At 32.8% G+C, this 23,170-nt stretch overlaps 1 protein-coding gene across 1 annotated transcript; it reads right to left on the bottom strand.

Annotated features, from left to right (window-relative positions):
- Positions 1–676: 676 nt before the first annotated feature.
- Positions 677–1,284, bottom strand: LOC131047670 (uncharacterized). The gene has a single exon (XM_057981464.2). The coding sequence runs from the start codon at positions 1,238–1,240 to the stop codon at positions 731–733; it is 510 nt and encodes a 169-aa protein (XP_057837447.1). The 5' UTR covers positions 1,241–1,284; the 3' UTR covers positions 677–730.
- Between the last annotated feature and the right edge of the window lie 21,886 nt (positions 1,285–23,170).

Here is a 23,170-nt window from a genome sequence, read left to right on the forward strand (position 1 = left end):
TCTCTATATTTAAAATAGGTAGCTTATCCAGTACTACATGCCTTTGAATCAATACATATGTTTCTATTGTACAATATGCATAGTCACAACCATTAACTACAAGAGTAAACTACAAAAAAAAAAGGTCTTTTTGTTATTAACTATTCTTTTCACTCCTAAAAGATTATCTACAATAAATAAATAACCTTTAAAACCTTAATTAGCTATAATACTAATTCATAACAAAAATAGAGATTTGTCACAATCTACGTTTTTTTACCACTCATAAAAAATTGATAACAAGCACACATTTTTTATTCCCTTACTTATCATAAAATATTGTTGTTATTAACTATTCTCTTCACTTTTGAAAAGATTAGCTCCACTAAATAAACAATCTATTAAACTCTAATTAACTATAGTAATTGATAAGAAAAATAAGAAATTTGCTGCAATCTACTGTTAGCTAGTCTTAAAAATTGATAACAAATTGAAGGCAAGAAACAATTATTACTCCCTCTCCAATCACATTGCATTCAACCTTATACTCAGGATGAATCTGAAACCACACAAACAGAATAGAAAGAGAAATCTTTATATCTTATAATGCCATCAAAACTGAGATAGCGTGGCTTACACACAATAACGAGAATGCTTTCCAAACATGTTGTCAATCAGACATTGACAAACCCCCCCACACAGACATACCCTAAATACGTGTCTGTAAATGCAAACGTCCCTTTCGATGTAATCAAGAAGCCAAGCCCTCTGGTATGGTGGGGAGCCTCGATTTGCACGTCTTGCAGTCAATCATGTCTATCCGCTTGATACCCATATTTGTCCTTATCGTTGCTGATCCATTTTCACTGTTCAATTCTTCATGTTCACCTCCAAACTGTAATTTATTTCTGCTGGAAAACACCATGATTTTACAGCAACAACTGCTTTTGGAATGAGCTAGTTTCAGAGCAGCACAGGCTTTTGTGGCCAAGGCAACCATATCAGAAGCAGGTAGAGGGTATTCAAGCTTATTTACAGGAAGTTCAAAGTAAAGGTGACCCAATTTCAGTTGGTATTGTGGAGGAAGAGGAGACAAATACTGGTTGATATCAATGGAATCAGAATGACAGATAAAGAAGCCATTCCTTCCTCTCATGGTTTCTTCAACTCTCACAGGCTCCACAAACTCCTTCAGCTCTCCATCCTCCATTATTATCTTGGCAGTGGGATTATACACCTGAGAAGACTTGCAGTTACCCATCTAACCATTACATCCAGATTGCAGATGCTCTTCAATCCGGCTGCATATTGGTTATTGTTGTTGAATCCATATTAAGCTGATAAAATCTGCTAGATTCTCTTGACGTTGCAGGTCAATGTTGAACTACTTTTTGGCCCAAATAGTCTATCTAGAGGGATTTATGTTCAAGTTGTGTGCATATTCAAAGATGATGTAATTAACTGAATTCTAAATTCTAAATCGGGACAAGAATTCTTACACAGAAGTCAGGCCTTCGGCATATTCTATGTCTCAAGTCAATACAAAAGTCACGTCTATATTACATTTTTATGCATGGACGCATTCAAACTAGTTTTCCTTGGGTAGGCTTATTCGGGGTCGGCCAGCATGGACTATTTCAACAATAATATTTTATTTAGGATTATTTGGGGAGGTTCCTTAATCAAAAGGTATATTTGTTTGTCTAAATCTATTATTGATGGCTGCCTAGACTTTAGTTATGGATATTATTTTTATTTGAGAGTTGTCTTAAGCAATTCAAAGAATTCTTATATGGTGTATATGCATTCTAAAACTCCCTAATCTAGATTAAGGTAGTAAGTTTAGATTAAAGTGGTATTAGAATAATATTTCAATTTTGGTGAAGGTTTTAATATAAAGAAAAGGAAATTGAATTTTAGTAGAGAACAAATGATTAATAATTTTAAATTAAAAGAGTTATATTCAGTTAATTAAAAAAGTTTTATATAATATTATAATATTAAAAAAGATAACAACATAATAAATGAAGACAAGATAATTTAAATATCATAAATATATTTTCATTATTGATAAATGTTTTAATATAAAGAAAAGAAAAGAATAGTAAATTTTCGTAGAGAACAAATGATTAATAATTAAAAAATAAAATAGATTAGGAATTGATAAATAAAATGTCTAATCAAAAAATAAATCTATATAATACTATAATACTTTTTTTATGAATATGTGCAATCTATTAATTAGAAAAAAAAATATATATATCCACAAAAAAAAGGGTAGAGGGACACAAGGTCATCCCTCAAAGTCACACAGACAGAACCTATAAATTAAAGTCATATGGGCATAGCCTAGAAACTAGTAAACAAGAACAACAATAAAAACAAGGGGCCTAGCCCCAAAAGCCATAAGAAACGAAGTAGCTAGAGCACACCCAACAAAGGGTGGAGGAGGGGCTCGGTCATCCGTATTACCCCATAAAAAAGCGGGGTCTAAGATGACGTCACGCAAGGACCACCCCTTGTCTTCATGAGTCTCACCTTCCTCTTTATCTTTTATCCTCTTTGACGAAATAGCTAGATCCAGCCGAGGGCTAGTAGAGAACAATTGATTATTAATTTTTAAAAAAAAAAAGAGATTAGGATTTGTTAAAGAAAATGTCTTAGAATCAAAAAACAAATATATGCAATACTATAATATTAAAAGAGATAACGACATAATAAATGAAGACAAGATAATTTCTTATTTTAAATAATCTATTCTTATTATAATGATATTGAAATAGAAAAATAGATATATTACAAAACAAGATAACAATTATTGAGCCATTAAAATAGAAAAGTATAACAATAAGAAGAAAAACTATTTAAAATGATTATTAATGTTATAAATAATTTGACAAATTATACAAGAGATAATATTAAAATTAAAATTATAAAAAAATAAGATGAATATGATTAATTCAATTAAAATACTGATTATTTACATTATAATAATAAAAAATTAACTAATATCATTAAAAAAATAAATAAATAACCACCTAATGAATAGTTGAAAAGAGTTTCAAAAATACTAAAAATAGTATAGTATTATTAAACACAATATTTTAGTTTAGATAACATAAAAAATAAGAATTAAGGAAAAAGACATAAAAATTAAAAGCGATAAGAATTAAATATTATATTAAAATAAAAAATATTAGCATCTCCAAGATATTATCCAATAATTAAAAATAGTAAAATATTCTAGTATATTATAAGTTAATTTAAGATAATGAATAAAGTACAATAGAAAAGAGTATTATCAAAGATGTGAAAATGTAAACTAAAAGTTTCCATTGAATTTGCACACTAAATATAAATTGAAGATGTGAAAAAAATAAGAATATTAAATAGTAACAAAATAAATCATAAAGGTGGAGGCTAATATTTAACAACAAATACTTGGTAAATTTGGAGATGGTCATTAACTGTGTAGATGACAATCTCCTTATTCCCTACCCGAAAGAATACTTTAGGGTCTCTAAGGTCGTCGATAAAGGTGAATCACTTAGAATAGACTTCAAGAAGCCCATTCTCATTATCAAGCATCAAAAATCCTTTACGCAATGGCAACCAGATATAAGAACGAATATCATATTCCTCAAGCAATGGCTTGGTGTGGTAAAAGAACAAAAAGGAGAATGGTGGGTTAATTATATGATTGATGAGGGTTGGGCTCTGATGCAAGCCGAAAACCCCAACGACATGGGGGTCGCAGAGGCACAGGATTCTAGTACGGAAGTTGTAGATGACAATGAGGGATAAGGATATCCTCATACCAAGGTTTTTGAATTTAGATATAATTAGCTTTGTTATATAGGTAAGGAAGTATCTATAGTTAATAAACTATATGCCAATTCCTGGTTATGTTTGCATTTCGACAAAGGGGATGCCTTGGATCTACTAAATACACAGAAACATGCTTATAATGATATTGATACTGTTCTAGTATGGATAACTAAGGACAAGGATACTAATAATGTTTTTATTTAAGATATATATATATATATATATATATATATATATATATATATATATACTGAAGTAGCTTATGTCATAGTTAGGGTATCTCGTTTTACACATCTTACAACAATGCATTTACTCTTGTGGCAATTTTCTTATATTAGCATTTAGATATGACTTATCAGGTATGAATTATGGTCATTCATGGCTATAATTACCTTTAGTATGCAAGTGCAGTAAGTATCATTGTGTTCCAGATTGTACCGTGGAACTAGCCTATTTGGTTTAATTTTCATTGAATCATTTCCCTTAAGATACTCCATTGATTATAATTCTAAGTAGTAAATAAGGTGCTAACATGGATAACAAGACAGATGGAAAATGTCAGTTATTTGATATGCAAGTATACTTCTCACAAATGTTACTGTAACTGGGGTAATCTTTCATCTTGCAGTCAACATTAAAAGGTATTATTTGTTGTCTCAATATAAAATATGATTTGGTTGCATTAGCAATAGTGGAAAGTATACTAAAAGCTATTTTATATAAAAGTTGTCTTTATTTTTTGGCACTAACAAATCATGAAGTGTTATGATGTAGGGTGTGTTGAGATTTTATTTTGCAGGTGACAGTGCTAGCTAGAAGTCTATGAATTAAGATAAAGGAGAGAAGTTTCTATAGAAATTGGAGGCAAAATGCCGAAAGGAGTATCCCTATGATGGGTCACTTGTATTACAATAGTTAGAAAAGAAAAGCACTTAGCGGGTACAAGTCTGCTTATCCCAGGATGAAGGGATTAAAAAGGAAATTATGTAATTTTAAAATGTTGTAGAGATTCAGAATAATTATTTTACTAGACTTAATGTCTCGGGCGAGGCCAGAGGTTTTCTCTTCTCCACTCTTTCCTACCCGCGTCTGCACTGAGTGGAGAGTGTAATCTTGTTTATTATTTAATAAAATATTCTGGCTATGGTGTTTTACCGAGCAAATAAATAAATAAATAAATAAATCATAAAGGATAATGATAAAAAAATAAATATGACATACAACATATTGTTAAACATATGAGTCTTTGTTGTCATTGATGTCAAATATTTTGGTGATCTTTCTATTGGTTTGATTGTTGGTTCTATTGTTCTAATTGTTGTTTCTAATGGTCAAACCTATTCTGTTGGTTTGATTATTGATGTCTAGTTTATTTGATGGTTTAGTTATTGGTTCGGAAGTGTCATGATGCGGAAGTATATGGTTGTATCTGGATGTTGGTTCAAATGTCCGTCAATAAGTGATATTATGCAGAGTTCTATCTGTTGAACATCCAAAATAACGAGGGGAGGGGTGAATCATTATTCCCTTGAATTTATTAAAACTTTTGAACAACCATCCACATAACATGACTTTTTTGCAAAAATAAAATGATCAGTAGGTAGAAATACAAAACACCACATCACATAGAGATTTATATGTGAAAAACCTAAGACAGGGAAAACCACAGAGAGGATTAGCTCTTAATATTATGCAGTCAATTATAGTAATATAAGGTAGGTCACTATCGGATAGACTCACTATCCAAAACAACTCAATGTGGGAGGATGGATTATAGCCAATATAACAAAACATGAATTATTAATATTGCATCTATCATATGCATGAGTTACAGTTCCATTAAGGTGCATAATGACTTTCACATTCGCTAAACATAACCACTTTCACATTCCCTATATAAATTCGCATACAATGATAATGAAGAAGTTGAGGAAATACAACTTCAAAGATCCCAAGAACACCTGCATGCAAATACCTGTCACAACAAAAGAATGGAGGAACATAAAGCAAAAAAGCATAAATGCTTCGAAGAATAAAATTATCATTTAGAAAGGGAATCAATTTAATGAACAAGTACAATACAATCCTTATAAAAGGATAATAGAAACCCTAAAGATATGCAACCCTAAAGATACCCTAAAGGGATAATATGTTAGAATAATTATTAAATACCTACAATATTTATTAAATGCCTAAGTTTAACTTAAGCGTAGAGTTTAATAGACTAATAATTAAATAAATAATTATTAGCTAATACAAGATAACTCTAACACCCCCCCTTAAGATGAACTTAGGGAGTAGCTAAAAAATTAAATGCAAGAAGCAAAAAATGCAACTACATGATGAAGGCAAATTTGGGTCCCAACAACAAGGCTTGATGAGGTACCCAATCACAACCAAATCTCTATGAACTGGAGAAATAGAGAAAACCACATGGGAAAAAACTCTACTCCAAAAAGAGATGGAAAAGCAAGAAGAACACCACTGAAGTAGGAAATAGCTACAAACACTACTGAAGAGTAACTACTGATCTGAAGAACCTCCACTGAAATAGAACATGACCAGGTAGAGAAGACTATAATCTGCATGAGTTCCCTCAAATGGCACTACTCGAATTAGATGGCAAACAAAGGCAAACAACTGAACTCGAAGATGCAGATGGCATGAGACACCAAAGCCTGAAGAGCTAATCAATCAAACCAAGGAAGCATTAGAACCAATAGGACAAACCTCCCCATAATGCTAGAAAGGGAGAGGGATAGGTACACTGAAAATAACAGCCAACAAGAACTACATGACGAAGAACCAGGAACATCGAAGGTGCAGAGAAAGTACATGGTTTCATGGAAGGAACACTCACTTGACACACATCATGAGGTGAATGTCATGGAAGGAACACTCACTGGACAATGGTAGATGAAAAACAAAAGGCAAACATCAACCCCCCCATGGCACTTTATAAGTAGTGCATGTACAATAAGGCACAAGATGTGCAAGATCCCAAGTAAACAATGCATGATGGCACTTTATCTCAGTGCATTTGCATAAATGAAGCTACAATGATTAGAAAATTGGAAATAGAAAACAGAATCAAAACCGAGACATCCTACTCAGAGAAGAGATTCCAAGACCTGAAATAACCAAGATATCCACAGAGTGCTGAAAAAGAAAAAAAATGAAAAAAAAATTCCTAAAGCAAAATCTGGAAAGAAAACTCATATGGTTGGAAAGTAAATAGGACAATCTTTCCAACGATATAAAGTTTTCAAAAAATGAAGTTCAGATGCTCATTCTATGGCTCCCGGAGTGCAAAAATGAAACCCTACTTTGACTAGAAAAAATATAGTCAAATAAAAAAATTGGAAAAAATTACTAATATGACAAGGTCCGGCTCGGAACTTGCTTTCCGATGCCTATTCTTTTTCGAAAAAATGACTCCGTATGCCCAAGATATGGCCAAAAGAAAAAAAGCCCATCTTTTTGGGCATAAAAAGGGTAAAAAAAAAAAATTAAAAAAAAATTAATTTTTTTTTTTTTGACAAAAATCTTCTGCAGGTATAGCCGTACGAATTTTTGTGCCTCATAAAGTGTGCCAATAAAAAAATCATGGCCCAGATGCACTTGTCACCGAAATAGGTCAAATTATATATCAAAATGACTGGAAACACCCTTCAAAAGCCAACGGTAAGGCCTTTTTTGGCCCAAACTGCTCTGAATTTTTTTAATAACTTTTTGATGAATTTCTCGAAATTCATGTAAAAAAAAGAAGGCAAAACCGAAGAAAAAATTTCAGAACCCAAATTTGACAAATTTTATATAGAAATGGGGGTTTTGGGGCATTCTGAGCTCAACGGTGAGGTCCCTTTGAGCCCAAAATGATCAAAAACAAAATAGCTACCCCATATCCAATAAAAAATTCTGAAAAAACTTGAAACCCTCCTCCAAAAAATCTTCTGAAAAATCAAGAACAAGCAGCAACAGATGTAGGCTCTGATACCATGAAGAAGTTGAGGAAATACAACTTCAGAGATCCCAAGAACACCTGCGTGCAAATACCTGTCACAAGAGAAGAACAGAGGCACATAAAGAAAAAAAGCATAAATTCTCTGAAGAAGAAAATTATCATTTAGAAAGGGAATCAATTTAATGAACAAGTGCAATACAATCCTTATAAAAGGATAATAGAAACCCTAAAGATATGCAACCCTAAAGAAACCCCAAAGGGATAATATGTATTTAATAATTAGAATACCTACAATATTTATTAAATGTCTAAGTTTAACTTAAGCGTAGAGTTTAATAGACTAATAATTAAATAAATAGTTATTAGCTAATACAAGATAACTCTAATAGATAAAAAATATCACATCATAATCCTTTGCAAAGAAACTATATATATCACAAGCTAAGTCTCCATGAAGTCGACTACATCGGAGTAAAGGTTAACCCAATAAACCTTTACATGGTACAGCTCAATGGATCTTATCATACTAGAGAATTCAACCAAAGAAAAAATAAACTTCTCCATGCATCAAGGAATAGACATGATAAATCAAAGCTAATACACCGCTAATGATCCTAGAGCAGACCAAACCAAAACCTTCACATTGAGAAATTCTTTTAAACAGGGTATCCTATTATGAGGACCAAAACTATGTTGCAAAAACACCTAAAATATCAGATATAGATGTTAGATCTCATACAAGACAAGTACCCAAAATAATACAGAGATATCTGGTATTGCAGAGAGGTGCAAACCAAAAAGGGATACATTCGACCCAAGTGAGTACCAGAGCTTGAGGGGTTCAAACTAGAATATGTCATGCTCATGTTGCGAGATCACAAAATCATCAATGACAATATTATAACAATCTCCCCCTTTGTCATTGATGGTAACATGACAACTATCATATACAAAATTATTGTTGGCAATTGACACTCTATTGGTTGGTTTCACTATGTTGTCATTGATGGCAACATGATTTTGTGTTTCGGCTTCATGTTTTTGATTCTATGGTATACCGAAAGACACTTCACAGATTCTACACCGGCACCGACAAGACATAAGGATTTCTTTGGTCACTAGCAATACAGGCCAACATGGTTTAGTAAAGGTTATCAGTATTGATGGACAACATATCTTGGACCCGGCATCGAAAATTGATTTTAATGTTTATACATTTATGTTATCTATCTGACATGTAATTTGATATTGTATATATCTTTGTAAGCTGACATAAGGCATGTAAAATTTGTATAGGATATATAGGATAGTTTGATAGATCATTTTAAATATGGACATGGTGATGCATATTTGAATGTAATATGATGCGAAATATATCAGAGAGATCATGTATGTGAGAAAATTATTGTAAGGGTTATTCTGGTAAAGGGTTTAGGGATTCAGACCGGAAAAAATAGAGCTTAAACTGGAATTGTATTCTGGCATAGAAGATGCTATCTTAGCAGTTCACACTTCTCTAGATCGTAGTCTAGAATTTTATGTAGTTAGTGAGGCTCCTATTGTGTTTGAGCGGTGTGCTCTAGGTTGTAAGCCTTCCCGCAAGTGCAGGACCCTCATATTTTGTAATATCTCTTCATATGGCCAGTGGATTGATATTGTGGGTTACAAATCCCACCATGGCTTTTCCTCTTTGAGGTTTTCCATGTATAAATTTGTTTGTTATGATTCTGATTTATGTGATTGGCTTATTAGTTCTTTACTTCTTTCAATTCTGTTTATACCAGTATACTAGTTGGTGTATGCATGTTTTAATAAGGCTAAAATTTACTATTCCGGTATAACATTGATTCACCCCCCCTTCTTAGTGTTATTGGTTTCCAAAAATTGGTACCAGAGCCTTGTGCCTCAGATGAAGTTTAACAGCTTGAGGAAGATCCTAAAATCAGAATCAATGAATATAGATTTAGAGAAGCAACTTGAGATGGCACTTGAAGATTATGATGTTGAAAGGTTGAAGAGCTTAAAGCTACAAGATGAATTGAATTCTACTGAGGAATTCATTCTTGTCCTACAAGAGAGGCTATCATTTGTTCAAGCTAGGAGGAAGGAACTTTTGCAAAATCAGGATGATGAAGAGAAAAATGCACTTAAGGAACAATGTCATAAAATTGAGTCAGGAAAACATGGTTATGAAAAATGAAATGCAAGTTACAACTATGAAGATTTCTAAGGAGATTGAGGACATAAAGAAAAAGGAGGAAAATCTTGTTGTATCCCTGAAGAACAAATTTGAAGATTGTGGTAGGTTGGTTCATGAAAATGATATGCTGAGAACTGATTTGGTACAATCCCAGAGTAATGAGCAAGAGCTTGAGAGACAAATGATAATACTAAGAGAAGATTTAACTACTACAAGTGAGTACAAATAAAAATTCAAGACTAGCTTAGCACAACTTGATGAGTTATTGACGAGACAAAGGCAGATTGGAGATTCCAGTGGACTTGGATTTGAGCAAGGACATAGTTCTAGAACTGCTAATGAAGATCAAAACCATAAGGCACCGGTAAGAATATTTAATGCTTATAAATTCAATGGTAGATGTTTTATTTGTAATAGATTTAGTCACATGGCTAGGCAATATTGAAACAGAGCAAATCTGAACCCTGATTTTGCTCCCGGTAAATGTTCTAAATGTAATAAGTTTGGTCATAAGATAGAAGATTGCATAATGAATGTAAAATGCTATGCATGTGGAAAATTTGGACATATGGCTAATCAGTGCAAGTCAATAAATTTCACTGATTTTAGAAAAGAAATTCAAAAGAGCCATGTTACATGTTATGCATGTAATGAAGTTGGACATATTGCTAAGTTCTGTAGAAGCAGAAATCTACTAGTTAGTAATTGAGGATCAAATGAGAAAGGAAAAGAGAAGGTTAGTGAAATCTGGCAAGATCATACTCAGAGATGGGTTAGGAAGACTGAAGAACAAACATTAGATGGGAATGTCCCAGTTACTTATCCAACAAAAGAGGCTGCTCCTACACTAGCAAGAAGCTCATCTGGTATCTGAGGCAGATGCCTTAGGGGTAGGCAAAATTCATGAAGATGTTGCATATGCTCGAGGAAGAGGTTCTAGAAAATGTTCTAGATATCGAAGAGGATTATCTACATGGATATGTTCTGAATGAGACCTGATATCTTTCACCAGTAGTCATTTATGTCAATGGAAGATTAGGGTTTTTCTCGAAGGTTAAAAACTTGAATACACTTCACTATTAATCACCTTGCATCCAGAGCAATTTCAGAGTGATTCAGAGCAACTAAGTGTGATTAAAGGCTATTTAGAGGCAATCAGATTTCTTCTTGAGTGATTTCACCGACGTCTGGAAGAATTTGTTGAAGGTTTTCACTGAGAGCGATCAAAAGGTCTTTATCTTTAAACATAGAAGCGGGATCATCTTCTATTCCTATTTTTGTTGCAAACCCAACTATCGTAGAGGTCAAGGACTACCCTAGGCCAATTTTGAAGCAATATCCACATGTGGCTACCCTAGAAGATTCGGTTGGAGCATTTTCTCGCATTCCAGAGGGAGTTGTGTATGTAGAGGATGTTAGAGCATATATTCACTATTACATCGAGGACTTAGGAACTTTAGAGATTAAGGGAATGTATATGAGTGAGCTAATGGGAGAATCTAGAAAGATCAAACCAACATACAAACATATTGAAGAACTAGGGTTTATAGATATTCTGGATATTTCTGAGTTCAAGGATGAGATAATCAGATATGTATTGAGCAGAGTACATGGGGAATTTATATGGTTGAACGGACCTTACAAAATCACAAAAAATCCATCTTGGCAATCACTGGTTTGCCATCGGTTGGGTAACATCTAGACAAGAAGGTTTCAAATGATTTCGTGAGGAAGATCATTGAGGCTACATCTAACAAAAGATCCATGAAAGTGAGCACTATCACCTACACAGACATCAAATTTGGTAGCATGATCATCGGGTATAAAGTAACTTAGTCAAATCGACTGAATTTTGTTTCTAGATCATGCATTTTAGCTACATACAAAATGATGAGAGAAGATATAAAATTAGATTTATGTGGTTGGATGCTTGATGAGTTGCTGATAAATCTAGGAAAAATCAAGGGTGAGAAGAAGGGTACAATCTGGTATGGGAACTTGTTAGTTTTCCTAATGTTATATTTTTTGAATGATACACCCGGTTCAGGTAAGAGGCAATGGGTTTTTCACATCTCGATAGGAAGACAACTGAAACAATCAATTGATGCATTAGGAAGCTAGAGAGATGATAAGGTATGGGGGTATTTTAAGGCATCTCAAAAATATATGAGGTATAGGGTAAGGGTACCTAAGCATATTATAGAAAAATATTCCACCGACATATGCTTCATGGTAAAGAAGGATGAGACACTCATGGAAGCAGTTAGGCCTAAAAATATTTGGATTGAAGAAATGGGCTATGAGGTGGATGCACATATTCTTGATGCCTATGCCAAAAAGTTGATTGATGTAGCAATTGATGAGGTAGAGAAGCCTTGTGGTATAGCACAACAAAAAACTCAAGAGGTTGAAACAATATTCAACTGGAAGAAAAGAGAGAAATAGGAAGGAAAAACAAGCAAATTTGTGCAAAGGACATAAAAACACTAATTGATGTCCTAGAGAAAGGCAAAAAGAGGAAGGATCTAGAAGTTCATATTGAGCCTATTACTGCATAATCAGAATCAAAGGATGATCCTTCCATCGCTACATCTTCATGTCTTAATCCTCCATATCTACCACAAGATCCCATTGTCTCTTTGGATTCCATCTCACCAAATGAACCTACCATATCTCCTATTCCCCCTCATGGTCTCAACAACTCTGTGAAAGTTATTCATGAACCCCAAGTACATATCTAATGGGTTCCTCCACCTTCATCCGATGTAGTCTACTTCATGATCCTATCATTTTCCCCATAACATGTCCTTCTCAAAACAAACTTGGCTCTTGTTTTAAAAATATAAAAGTACCCCATTAGTAAAAATATTTATCAAAACATGCATTATGAAGGCAAAGGGTTAGGCCTACATGAACAAGGTATATTAGAGCCCCTCTATATCAAGGAAAATATTGATGGTCATGGACTTTGCTAAACAACTCACTCTCAAAATGTTGATACCCCTACAAAATCCCACATTCATCAATCTAAATCCAAACATGCATATATCCCTTCATCCCATCCATTCCCTATTCATATTGGCAAAGGCACACATCTTTGAGAACCTTAACACCATCCACTTACATCAACCCATCCAAAACACCTTCATATCATTCATATCCATTCATAAATTATATTCCCTTTGGACGAAATTTGGATGCCAAGCATACAATCAATAAGTCCAACATATCTCATCCAATCGACATGTAAAAACAAAGAAAAATATGATCCAAAAAGAAAAAGAAGTATTCAAAAGGACACAAAGGCCCATTGAAAAATGTAAAGGAAAGTCAAAATCCATATGGCTTCCTCAGTCACTTGTACAAGTAATATGTTCCAAGGAACTACAAAAAAAAGAAGAGAAAAGTAAAAAACTATGTGGATTCCCAAGCCACTCCTTGAAGCACAATATCCTAAAGAAAAGTCAAAATTGGCATCCAAATTTTATATCCCTCCTTCTAAAAATCTTCAACCTTTCAAACCCATTTTAGGTCCTTGTGTCCTAAAATCCATAGACATTCTCCCATCAAAATCAAAAAATCCAAAATTTTATTTTCCTCCATTACTCTACCACTCCTCAAGGTGTGTGGAAATGTTGATCTTTCCATTGTTTTCATCCACTCATGCACAAGTCTTACAAAATCCAATCTATTATCCAACACTTCTATTCCACCTTTTCATCCCTCTTATCCAATCCTTTGCATAAATCCCTATCCCATTTCATCCAATCATCTATTTCATTATCCTACTGATGTCTTTGAGCATACTAACCATCATCTATTGCAACACAATTTTTAAGGGTACTATCCAAAATAAAAGATGCTTAGTCCTTCCTCCATGTCCTATCATGTGTCCATTATCTTCCGAGAAAATGAAAAACAATAGAAAAAAATAATAAAGAGAAATAATTTGTCCCCTCGAGAAAACCTAGCAAACATGTCCCTTGGGCAAGTACCATGATGAAAACCTAGAAAACATGTGTCATGTGTAGTCTTTCATCTTTTTTTATTCCACACTTGGGGGTAGGTTCCAGTCAAGTTATCCTAGTTCATCTTATCTAGCTTGCCCTTCATCCTTATCTACATCCATATTCCCTTTTCCACCTTTGATCTTGACAAGGTTGAGGATTCTCCTAAGCATCACATGTCATATCTACTTCACCTTGTCCATGTCCCTTTTGTTAATATTTCCTCCCTTATCACGCCTTTACCTTTTTCATATCCATGTCTAGTTTTTATCCCATCCAAATCCATCACTTGATCTTTATCAAAGCTAAAGACAAATATAAAAATGTAAAAATATTTTTTACAATCTCTTGACATGTCCATTCCTGAGGAGCACATGTCATCCAGTGTACCATGATATCACCTTAGTTTGTTATATCCAATCCCTTAGCTTGGGTAAATTTGTTATCCTATCCTCAGATAATCCTTGGCAACCCAAATAGCTTTGATGTCATTATAAATTTCCACCATCTTTCCTCTATCCACTTCTATTCCACCAATCCATTCATCCATCCATAATGAACTTGCCTTGCTAGACACTAGGGGAAATTATCTTACCATGATCAATTGATGGAGTCCTTTTAAAAATATCGAAGAATGACGCATGCACATAGCACAAATGTCCTGGAAATTTAAAAAACAACACAAAATGTCTTGAAAAAATCTAAAAAATATCACAAAATATCCCGAAAATATCCAAAAACATCATAAAATATCCTTAAAAAACTCCGAAAACATCCAAATAATGTCCTAAAAATATTTTCCCAAAAACATTCAAAAAATGTCGTGAAGAAATCACAAAACAAATCAAATTATAACCACAAACCCTAAAAAATTCAAAAACAATCAAAACTTCAAAAAAATCATTATTTTAATTTCATTAATAAACTTATCCTTTGCAACAAAAAGAAATTTGAGTAGACACATACGATAAACCCATAAAACACTATGCTTATCAAATCATGCAACAACTGACAATCTCTCACTCCAGTCAATAATCAAATAGATCAACTTGTTGCATCAATCAATCAACTATTATTATCAGTCCTTTATCAACTATCATGTGTCTTATATAGGGTGTGGTATACTTGAAATCAGATTGTGTCCATCTTAAATGAGGTACCTCACTCCTGAAACTAGACATCATGATCATCCTATCATACAACCTCTTAACTTTGACAACAAGATCAAAATAACTGTTGGTTCACTTGGTCTAGTGAGTCTTATTTTTTTATTGATATATCTTTGATCATGTTCCTATTCTACTTGAGGATATCCACAAGTGATGAGAGTGGTTGGGATGGTTCATGGTCTTTTTTGTTTTTATTTTTTTCTTGTGGGATGTTTTCATGACATTTTGGGGCAAGCATGTCTCGAGTGTCTATGTTAGTCCATTCACTTTGTGATTATCACACATACCTCAACCCTTCACATACAAACCAACATTTAAGAATGGATTGGAACATTCCTTGTCCATAATATGTCTATTTTTCTACCAACCAAAAACAATTTCTATTTTTATTCAAAGGGATCACATTATCACTCTAACTCCATATGTCATGACCCGATGTATCAATTTACCATATCAAATAACACTCTCTACTGCTAAAGGTGCACTTATGAAAGCAAAGCTTCATCATTACTAATTTTCCTCATCTAATATTTGTGCTTATTGATAACCTTTTTTGTCTTTCATCATATTTCCTCTTTCATCTAACCAATTCTTCTCTTCTTTCAAGAGATTATTCATTTATTTCATGCACAAACAATTTCTTGAGGGGGCACCCATATACCCTATCATTCCTAGGGAAAGTTTTAATGTTATTTTTATTTACTATTATTTGAAATAAAATTCTAAATCACTTTGTATCAAAGACAAGAAAAATATAGACATTAAAAATTGGTAAATGCCTACGTTCTTCATTTTTAACCTAATCACACGTATAGCCTTTATTATTCATGTAATCATGTCTCACTTCCCCTTTCCTATTTTCTATCTCGTTGGTATTATTTTCTCTCCATTTTGAGTCTGGGATATCATTTTGTCCTTAAATTTATCCCCTTGATGTTATTTTGTTCCCATTTTGATCTTGTGATGTCGATTTGTCCCTAAACCTATCTCGATTAAGTAAATTTGATTCCTTTTTGACCCCGTGGCTTCCCTTTTCCTATTTTTTGTCCAAAATGAATCATTTTGACATGCTCTATGGTGTTGCATCTATCCCATTTCCATCTGATGACCTTCTTTGACCCAATTTACCTACTTTTATCGACTCTTACTCAGTTTGACCTAATTTTCTAATCTTTGCCCATTTCTTCCCATTTTCTATCAGATGCTTCCCACTTATTCTCAATTTCACCCAATTTGACCTAATTTATTTTAATTTGACCAAATTAAGTTCTCTAGATGTCGGTTTGACTAATTTTCCCTTTTAGGTTTAATTAATTAAAGGCCTTTTTTACTAGAGTTATTTCTTAATAATTTAATCATTCATCATTAGTCATCTCATTTAATACTAATTAAATAATTTATATTATTTAATTAATTTTAACTCCAAATTTTAATTAAATGATTTTACTCATTTAATTAAATGTTCAATTTCTCTCTCCCATAATTGAATAATGTATTTAAATTATTTGCTTAGCTAATTATGTCATCAGAATTAAATAAATATCAAGTTATTTATTTAATTATTTATCCTAATTTCTCATCTCCTAATTTTTGAAATGGAAATAAATATTTAATTTATTTTATTCAATTTTTCCTAAATCCTCCTAATTTTAAAAAATGGGAAACTAATATCTCTTTAATTTATGAAAATTAATCATTTTGGAAATATCTCATATATTTTAATTTTAAATTCGAAAATGAGGTATGCATCTTCAAAAATCTTTTTTTTTTCTTTTTCTTGCTTTTATCTTCATCATCTTCATCCTTCCCCAAATGGCAACTCTATCATGCACTCAATCAAGTCCGTCCATTCAACCAAAAATATTTTCAATCTTTTCCATCCATGGAGTCTTGAGTTTTCTATGAATTGGGATCTCTTTCATCATTCAATTCATCTATTTCCCCATCATCATTTTGTCAAATTATCTAGAAATAATCTAATTTTATGCATTGTTACTATGTCCAATCATTTACTAATGATCTGACTTTCATGCATTTTCATTTCATCAAAATAGTTTAGCAATCATTTAATTTTTATGTCACTCATGTATTGAAATAGTGTAGCAATTACCAATTAGCATTTTTATCTTTCATAATTGTGTTCCTTGTACATCTTGACTATCACATCCTTTCTTTCATTTCATACTTGCACTTGCATAATGAGAGCGACATATTAGAATTGAAGATGAAAGGAAGAACAATGAAGTTTTATTTAAGAAACATGAAATGATGCTTTACATTTAATTATATTCATGTTTTGTTTAAACAGTTTGGTTGGATAGAGAAGGAATTATTAGCATGTTTGATTAAGTTTCATGATTAGCTTAGTTTCCAATCTTTCATGCTTTGATTTGATTTTTCTTAACCTTGAATTTTCTACCTCTACACTTTGAATGATTATCAAACAAGTCTAGAATTTATACCGAGATATTATGTGGATATTTTCTAATCAAATTCTAACTTTTTTATTGTCTACTAGATGGATTTTGATTAGTCTCGCATCATGGATGAAATAGTGCAACACCCATGTAGTGGAAAATTTTCCTACAAAACTCTTTAATGGAAGAGGTATGTCCTTAAAATCTCATAATTATATTTAGCTTGGATTGATGCTGATAGATTGAAAGATTTTATCAAGGAGAAATTCCAAGGGACTTGTACCTAACTTTCTTTCACAAGAGTCATACAAGGAAACCCCATCTTTGTTATGATACAAAAAATAGGATTAATAGTTATTTGGAATACAACAAATAAGAGTAATATGCTTACTACAAATGTTGATACTTACATATATGTGAAGTGAAAGAGTGTCTCTAATCATTTGTTAACTACAACTATTAATAATTTGTAGATTATTTTTAAATTCCATAGGTAATGGTGCACATATGGACCAAAGGACTTCAAAGAAAAAGATACAACATTTTTTGATCCTTCCTTGGCTCCCAAATTAGTGAGAGGTGGTAGACTTGGTCTCAAACATGCACAATGTAGTTGTACTTATCATTTTAGCACATGAATCATGGTTCGTAACCCAACCATGAGCTAATAAGGTACCACCAAGTTTAACATGTGGAAAAGGAATCCATACCTTGTCATAGTCAAATAAACAATGAGTTTTTGGGATTGAGGTCCTTTGTGCCATATATTAGTAAGAAATTTCATCAATGGGTCAATTAATTGCTATTTCTTGGCATGCCCACAAACATGGTTCATAAAAAATATAAGCAAACGGTGCATGAGAAGATGACCATATTTCAGGGTCAATCTTCTAGGAATTATTTTTTTACCATATGGGTGGCTGTAAGAAGTTGAGTCCCACTTTTGGGCAAAAAGTGGAATTGTTTTCTCTGTTTTTCAAATTTTTTGTCGATTGATGTCAAAATTTGATGCACTTAGAGATTGAATCTCAGAAAACTTCAGTAATAGAAAATGTAGTACTCAGAGTCTAATTTTTAAATATGTAATTTATTTTAATACCCACATGCTATAAATCCCTTTTTAGTAGGCATGTTTAAAAACCAGTTTTTCAAAATGCCTATTTCAGGACCATACCACACATGTACAACCACCCTTTTTTGATGCAAATAAATGAATTTTTGCAAATCCTTCTAGGAAATGATACCTAAGACACCAAATATTGATGAAAATATTTTTCCTTATTTTTCTATTGAATATATTTTTTTTTATTAATTTTTAACTGACAATAAAGTATATTTTCAAAACATCTATTTCAGGACCATACCACACGTGTACAACCACCCTTTTTTGATGCAAATAAATGAATTTTTGCAAATCCTTCTAGGAAATGATACCTAAGACACCAAATATTGATGAAAATATTTTTCCTTATTTTTCTATTGAATATATTTTTTTTATTAATTTTTAACTGACAATAAAGTATATTTTCAAAACATCGGGTGTACGACCACCATAATTTGATGAAAATTTCATATTTTTCAATTTTTTTTTAATACTCAAAATAATTGTATGTAGATCGATGTCATATAATTTATTTTTCTAAAATCCGAAAAACAAAAAAGTTATTAAAGTTTTAGTGGACCTTGGTATTTTAGGTTTAGGTTCCACTTTTGATTAATAAATAATACAAAACTAGTAAAAATAATCTTATCACTATGAAATTTACATTTTTGAAATCAGGATGCTGAAAACTCTAATGGGTTTTCATTTCATCAAAAAATTCAATCAGAAAGGCCCTCAAAAAATTAGGCCAAGGTAGAAATCTGATGTCATTTTACCTTAGTCATTTATTTGGAGGTCCAAGCATAGGCTTGGTCAGACCAAGCATTCCTGAAGCAAAAAACAATGCTAAGGGTTGTTTCCCCCCTCTAATTTTAACAAACGGGCACCCGTTTCGCTTTGTAACGTTGAAAGCGAAATGGGCACCCATTTTTAAAAACAGGCACCCGCTACATTAACTAATAAGTGCCCGTTTATGAAAAGATCCATTGGTCCAGAATTTGGCCCACAAGCACAAATCCAAATGATTGAATGATTTTTCAATCATTGCCTGATAGGTACGATCTACAAAGAGAATGTTTTGATTAATCATTCTCTTTTTTTGTCTTATTGTTGATTTGGTAAGGAGATCAATTTGAATTCAAAATTTGGTGTAGCCATGGAATCAAATCAATGTAGGAAGAGGCAAAGGAAGGTTCTGACAACTAAGGAGATTGTAGCAAATAGGGAGAAGGAGGCAATATGTCAACGAGAGAGAAGATCAAGAATGAGACAAGGAGCTTCAAGTTCCACAATCATTTCAGAAGAGGAGAATGTCAATGAGACCATAAATGCTGACGAAGGAAACACAATAGATCCATTTAATTCAAGTGCATCTTCTAATCCATTATTGGATACATGTATGTCTTCACAGCCCTATGTTTTTTCTCATGAAGAAATTGGTGATTTAGTAGAAGCAGGTTACTTATTAAATCAAACGCCAATTGAAAATCAAACCCTAAATGAAATTAGAACTCAAGTTGAAACCCCAAATGAAACTAGATCTCAACTTGAAACTAAAATTGAAACTGAATTTGAAACTCCAAATGAAATTGAAAATCCACCTGCAACTAAAACCAATAATGTGTATGTAGACATGGAAACACCAATTGAAAATGAAACATGTTTGAATGATAATCAAATGAATGAAAATTTTGAAATTAAAAGTGATGTACTAGACAACCTTCCTGGCTTGGTTTCATGGAGACAGATTAGGACACATGCAAATAGATTGTTTAGACATTTTTTTATAATAAGAAATTTGGGTTCAATGTCAATTAATGGTACAACTAATTAAAATGACTAAAATGTGAAAAGTGATGAATAAGTTAGGCTTTTATGTCAAACCCAAGAAGAAGGACGAGTCTTAAAAAAAAGTTGTATCGACTACTGCTAGCGCCTTTTATAGAATCGGAAAGAAAAGTCCTTCTAAAGATAAAAATGTGGCATGATGGGCAATAACAACAAATTTAGTACGCCAAACAACTTCTAATAAAATAATGATGAGTAACATAAGTGGATATCTTAATATTGATCATAAAAATTTGTCAAGAGCTGTAAAAAGTATAGATCCAATAGCCAACAAGATGAGAGGGCGGGGGGGGGGGGGGGTGAATCATACAAACTTAATCATCCATAAAAACATCAAATTCAACCTTGGTAACACATATATCAATCATATAACCAAAAATTGTCAAACATGCAAACTCAAAAGCATATGAACAATATAAACCTCATAACACCAGATTTAATGTGGAAACCCAAATAGGGAAAAACCACTGTGGGATTTCGGACCCACTAAGAAATATACTCTTCTAGAGTATGCTCGGTTAAAAGCAAATCCTATTAAAGATTACAAACACATTGCTAGATGTGACCCGGTTAAGGGATTTCCCTCATATCTGTTAGGATCTTCACTTTGTTAGAAGTGACCTTGTCAAAGGATTTCAAACACTCAATCAGAATGTCACCTTGCTAGAGGATTTACATATAAGACTATTAAGTCCACTCGGTTAAGAGATTTCCTATCACTTTCACAAAATAACAGTAATAAAAATCTATCTGCAACTTCACATCTCAAATGCTAAAGTAGATTCCTATTTGTTCAATACAATCTAGACATAGAACTAATCTTGTCTATCTGTTGGGCATCAATACTCTGTTATTCTAATAGGTCTTCAAGCTTCTGTGCTCAGTAATCACTATGTAGCATCCATGTGCATACACTTGCCCACTTACATTGTTTATCAACAATTTCCTATTTATAAACAATCTTCTAACCGCTTAATCTCATTGATCACATTTCCCATGATCAATCATAGCCATCAGATCTTCAATCTTGTCCAGGTTCAATGTATCTTTCGATCTGAAAACATTTTACCCCACTTTGGAACTTGCATATTCACCTTGGAACTTGTGTTAGGGTAATGCAGTTCAATCTAAGTTGTAGATCTTCTTGCTGACTTTCCATTGCCTTAGATTCGTTAACAAACTACTTCCATGGCTTACCAATCATTGATCCGCTCCAGCTCATCAGCATCATTCATTAAATATCACATGTAAACATTTAATGCATTTTTTTATAACTTGGTTACAACTCGATGAATACTAAACTTCACTCAGTAGACATTCTACCTTCATTAACTTTAGGGTTTACCGACTAGGTTCCTTAGGGTTTACTAACTAGGTTCTTTGCTTGAAATATCCTTATTGAAATGTCAACAATCTTTCATTGTCTGTTATAATGCAATATTGCCAACAATCTCCCCCTTTGGCATTGATGGAAAAACCAATTGATTTGACCTTTAAAAGATTCAAATTGCTGTGATTTTGAAATGCTGAAATGCTCTCCCCCATACATTAGACTTCTCTTCTATTTTCAGTCTTTATTTCAATCTGTAGTCTTCTCTCAGTCTTCTTAGGTCTTCTACCCCTTTGGTAGATCTTCTCCCCCATAATAGTCTTCTCCCCCTTTGACAACAATGCCAAAAATAATATAACTAAAACATAATTTCTTTCTATAAGAAGTTATTTCATGCTGTTGTATATCAACTGAGTCTCGGTCAGAGTATTTGTCTTCAATTCCTGTCCCTTGTATCATTCTCTATATTATTCCAGTATTAATTCCAGTACACTTTCACAAAAACATTCTAAAGTGTATCACTCCAGCATCAACTCCCCAAAAGATATTCAATAGAGTCACCGAATTGATGCTTTCACCGAACTCGGTCAGTGAGTAGAAGATAGGGGTAGGACCCCTAACTTCTGAGATATTCAAAAGTGTCCTTTGGTAGTGGCTTGGTGAAGATATCTGCTATTTGCTCCTTTGTGTTAACATATTCCAACACCACTTTCTTCTCTTGAGCTTCGTATCTAATATAATGATATTTGATAGATATGTGCTTTGTCTTAGAGTGCATAACAGGATTCTTTGAAATATTAATGGCACTATTATTGTCACAGAATATAGTTACTGGCTCGGTAACTTTCTCATTTATACCTTCCAACAGTTGTTTGATCTATGCAATGTTGGTTCAATTCAGTGCTGCAGCAACGTATTCAGCTTCTGTTGTTGACTGAGAAACAAATCCTTGTTTCTTGTTAAGCCAACTCACTAGTCTTTCTCCTAAGAAGAAAGCTCCTCCACTTGTTCTTTTCCTGTCATCAATGTTGCATACCCAATCAGCATTAGTATAAACTTTTAAATCAAAATCATTTCCTTTCTGATATACTAAGCCATACTCTTCAGTGCCTTTTAAGTATCTAAAAATTCTTTTGATTGATGTCATGTGTATTTCCTTAGGATCTGCAGAGAATCTTGCAACAATACCTATTGCATGTGCTATATCTGGCCTGTTGTGAACAACATATTACAACTTTCCAATCATGGATCAGTAGAGTGTCTCATCAATAGATGCAGATTCATCATTCTTTGATAGTTTACAATTGGTAGTCATAGGAGTACTTA

The sequence above is a fragment of the Cryptomeria japonica genome, chromosome 4, assembly GCF_030272615.1.
Source record: "Cryptomeria japonica chromosome 4, Sugi_1.0, whole genome shotgun sequence".
NCBI classification, from domain to species: domain Eukaryota; kingdom Viridiplantae; phylum Streptophyta; class Pinopsida; order Cupressales; family Cupressaceae; genus Cryptomeria; species Cryptomeria japonica.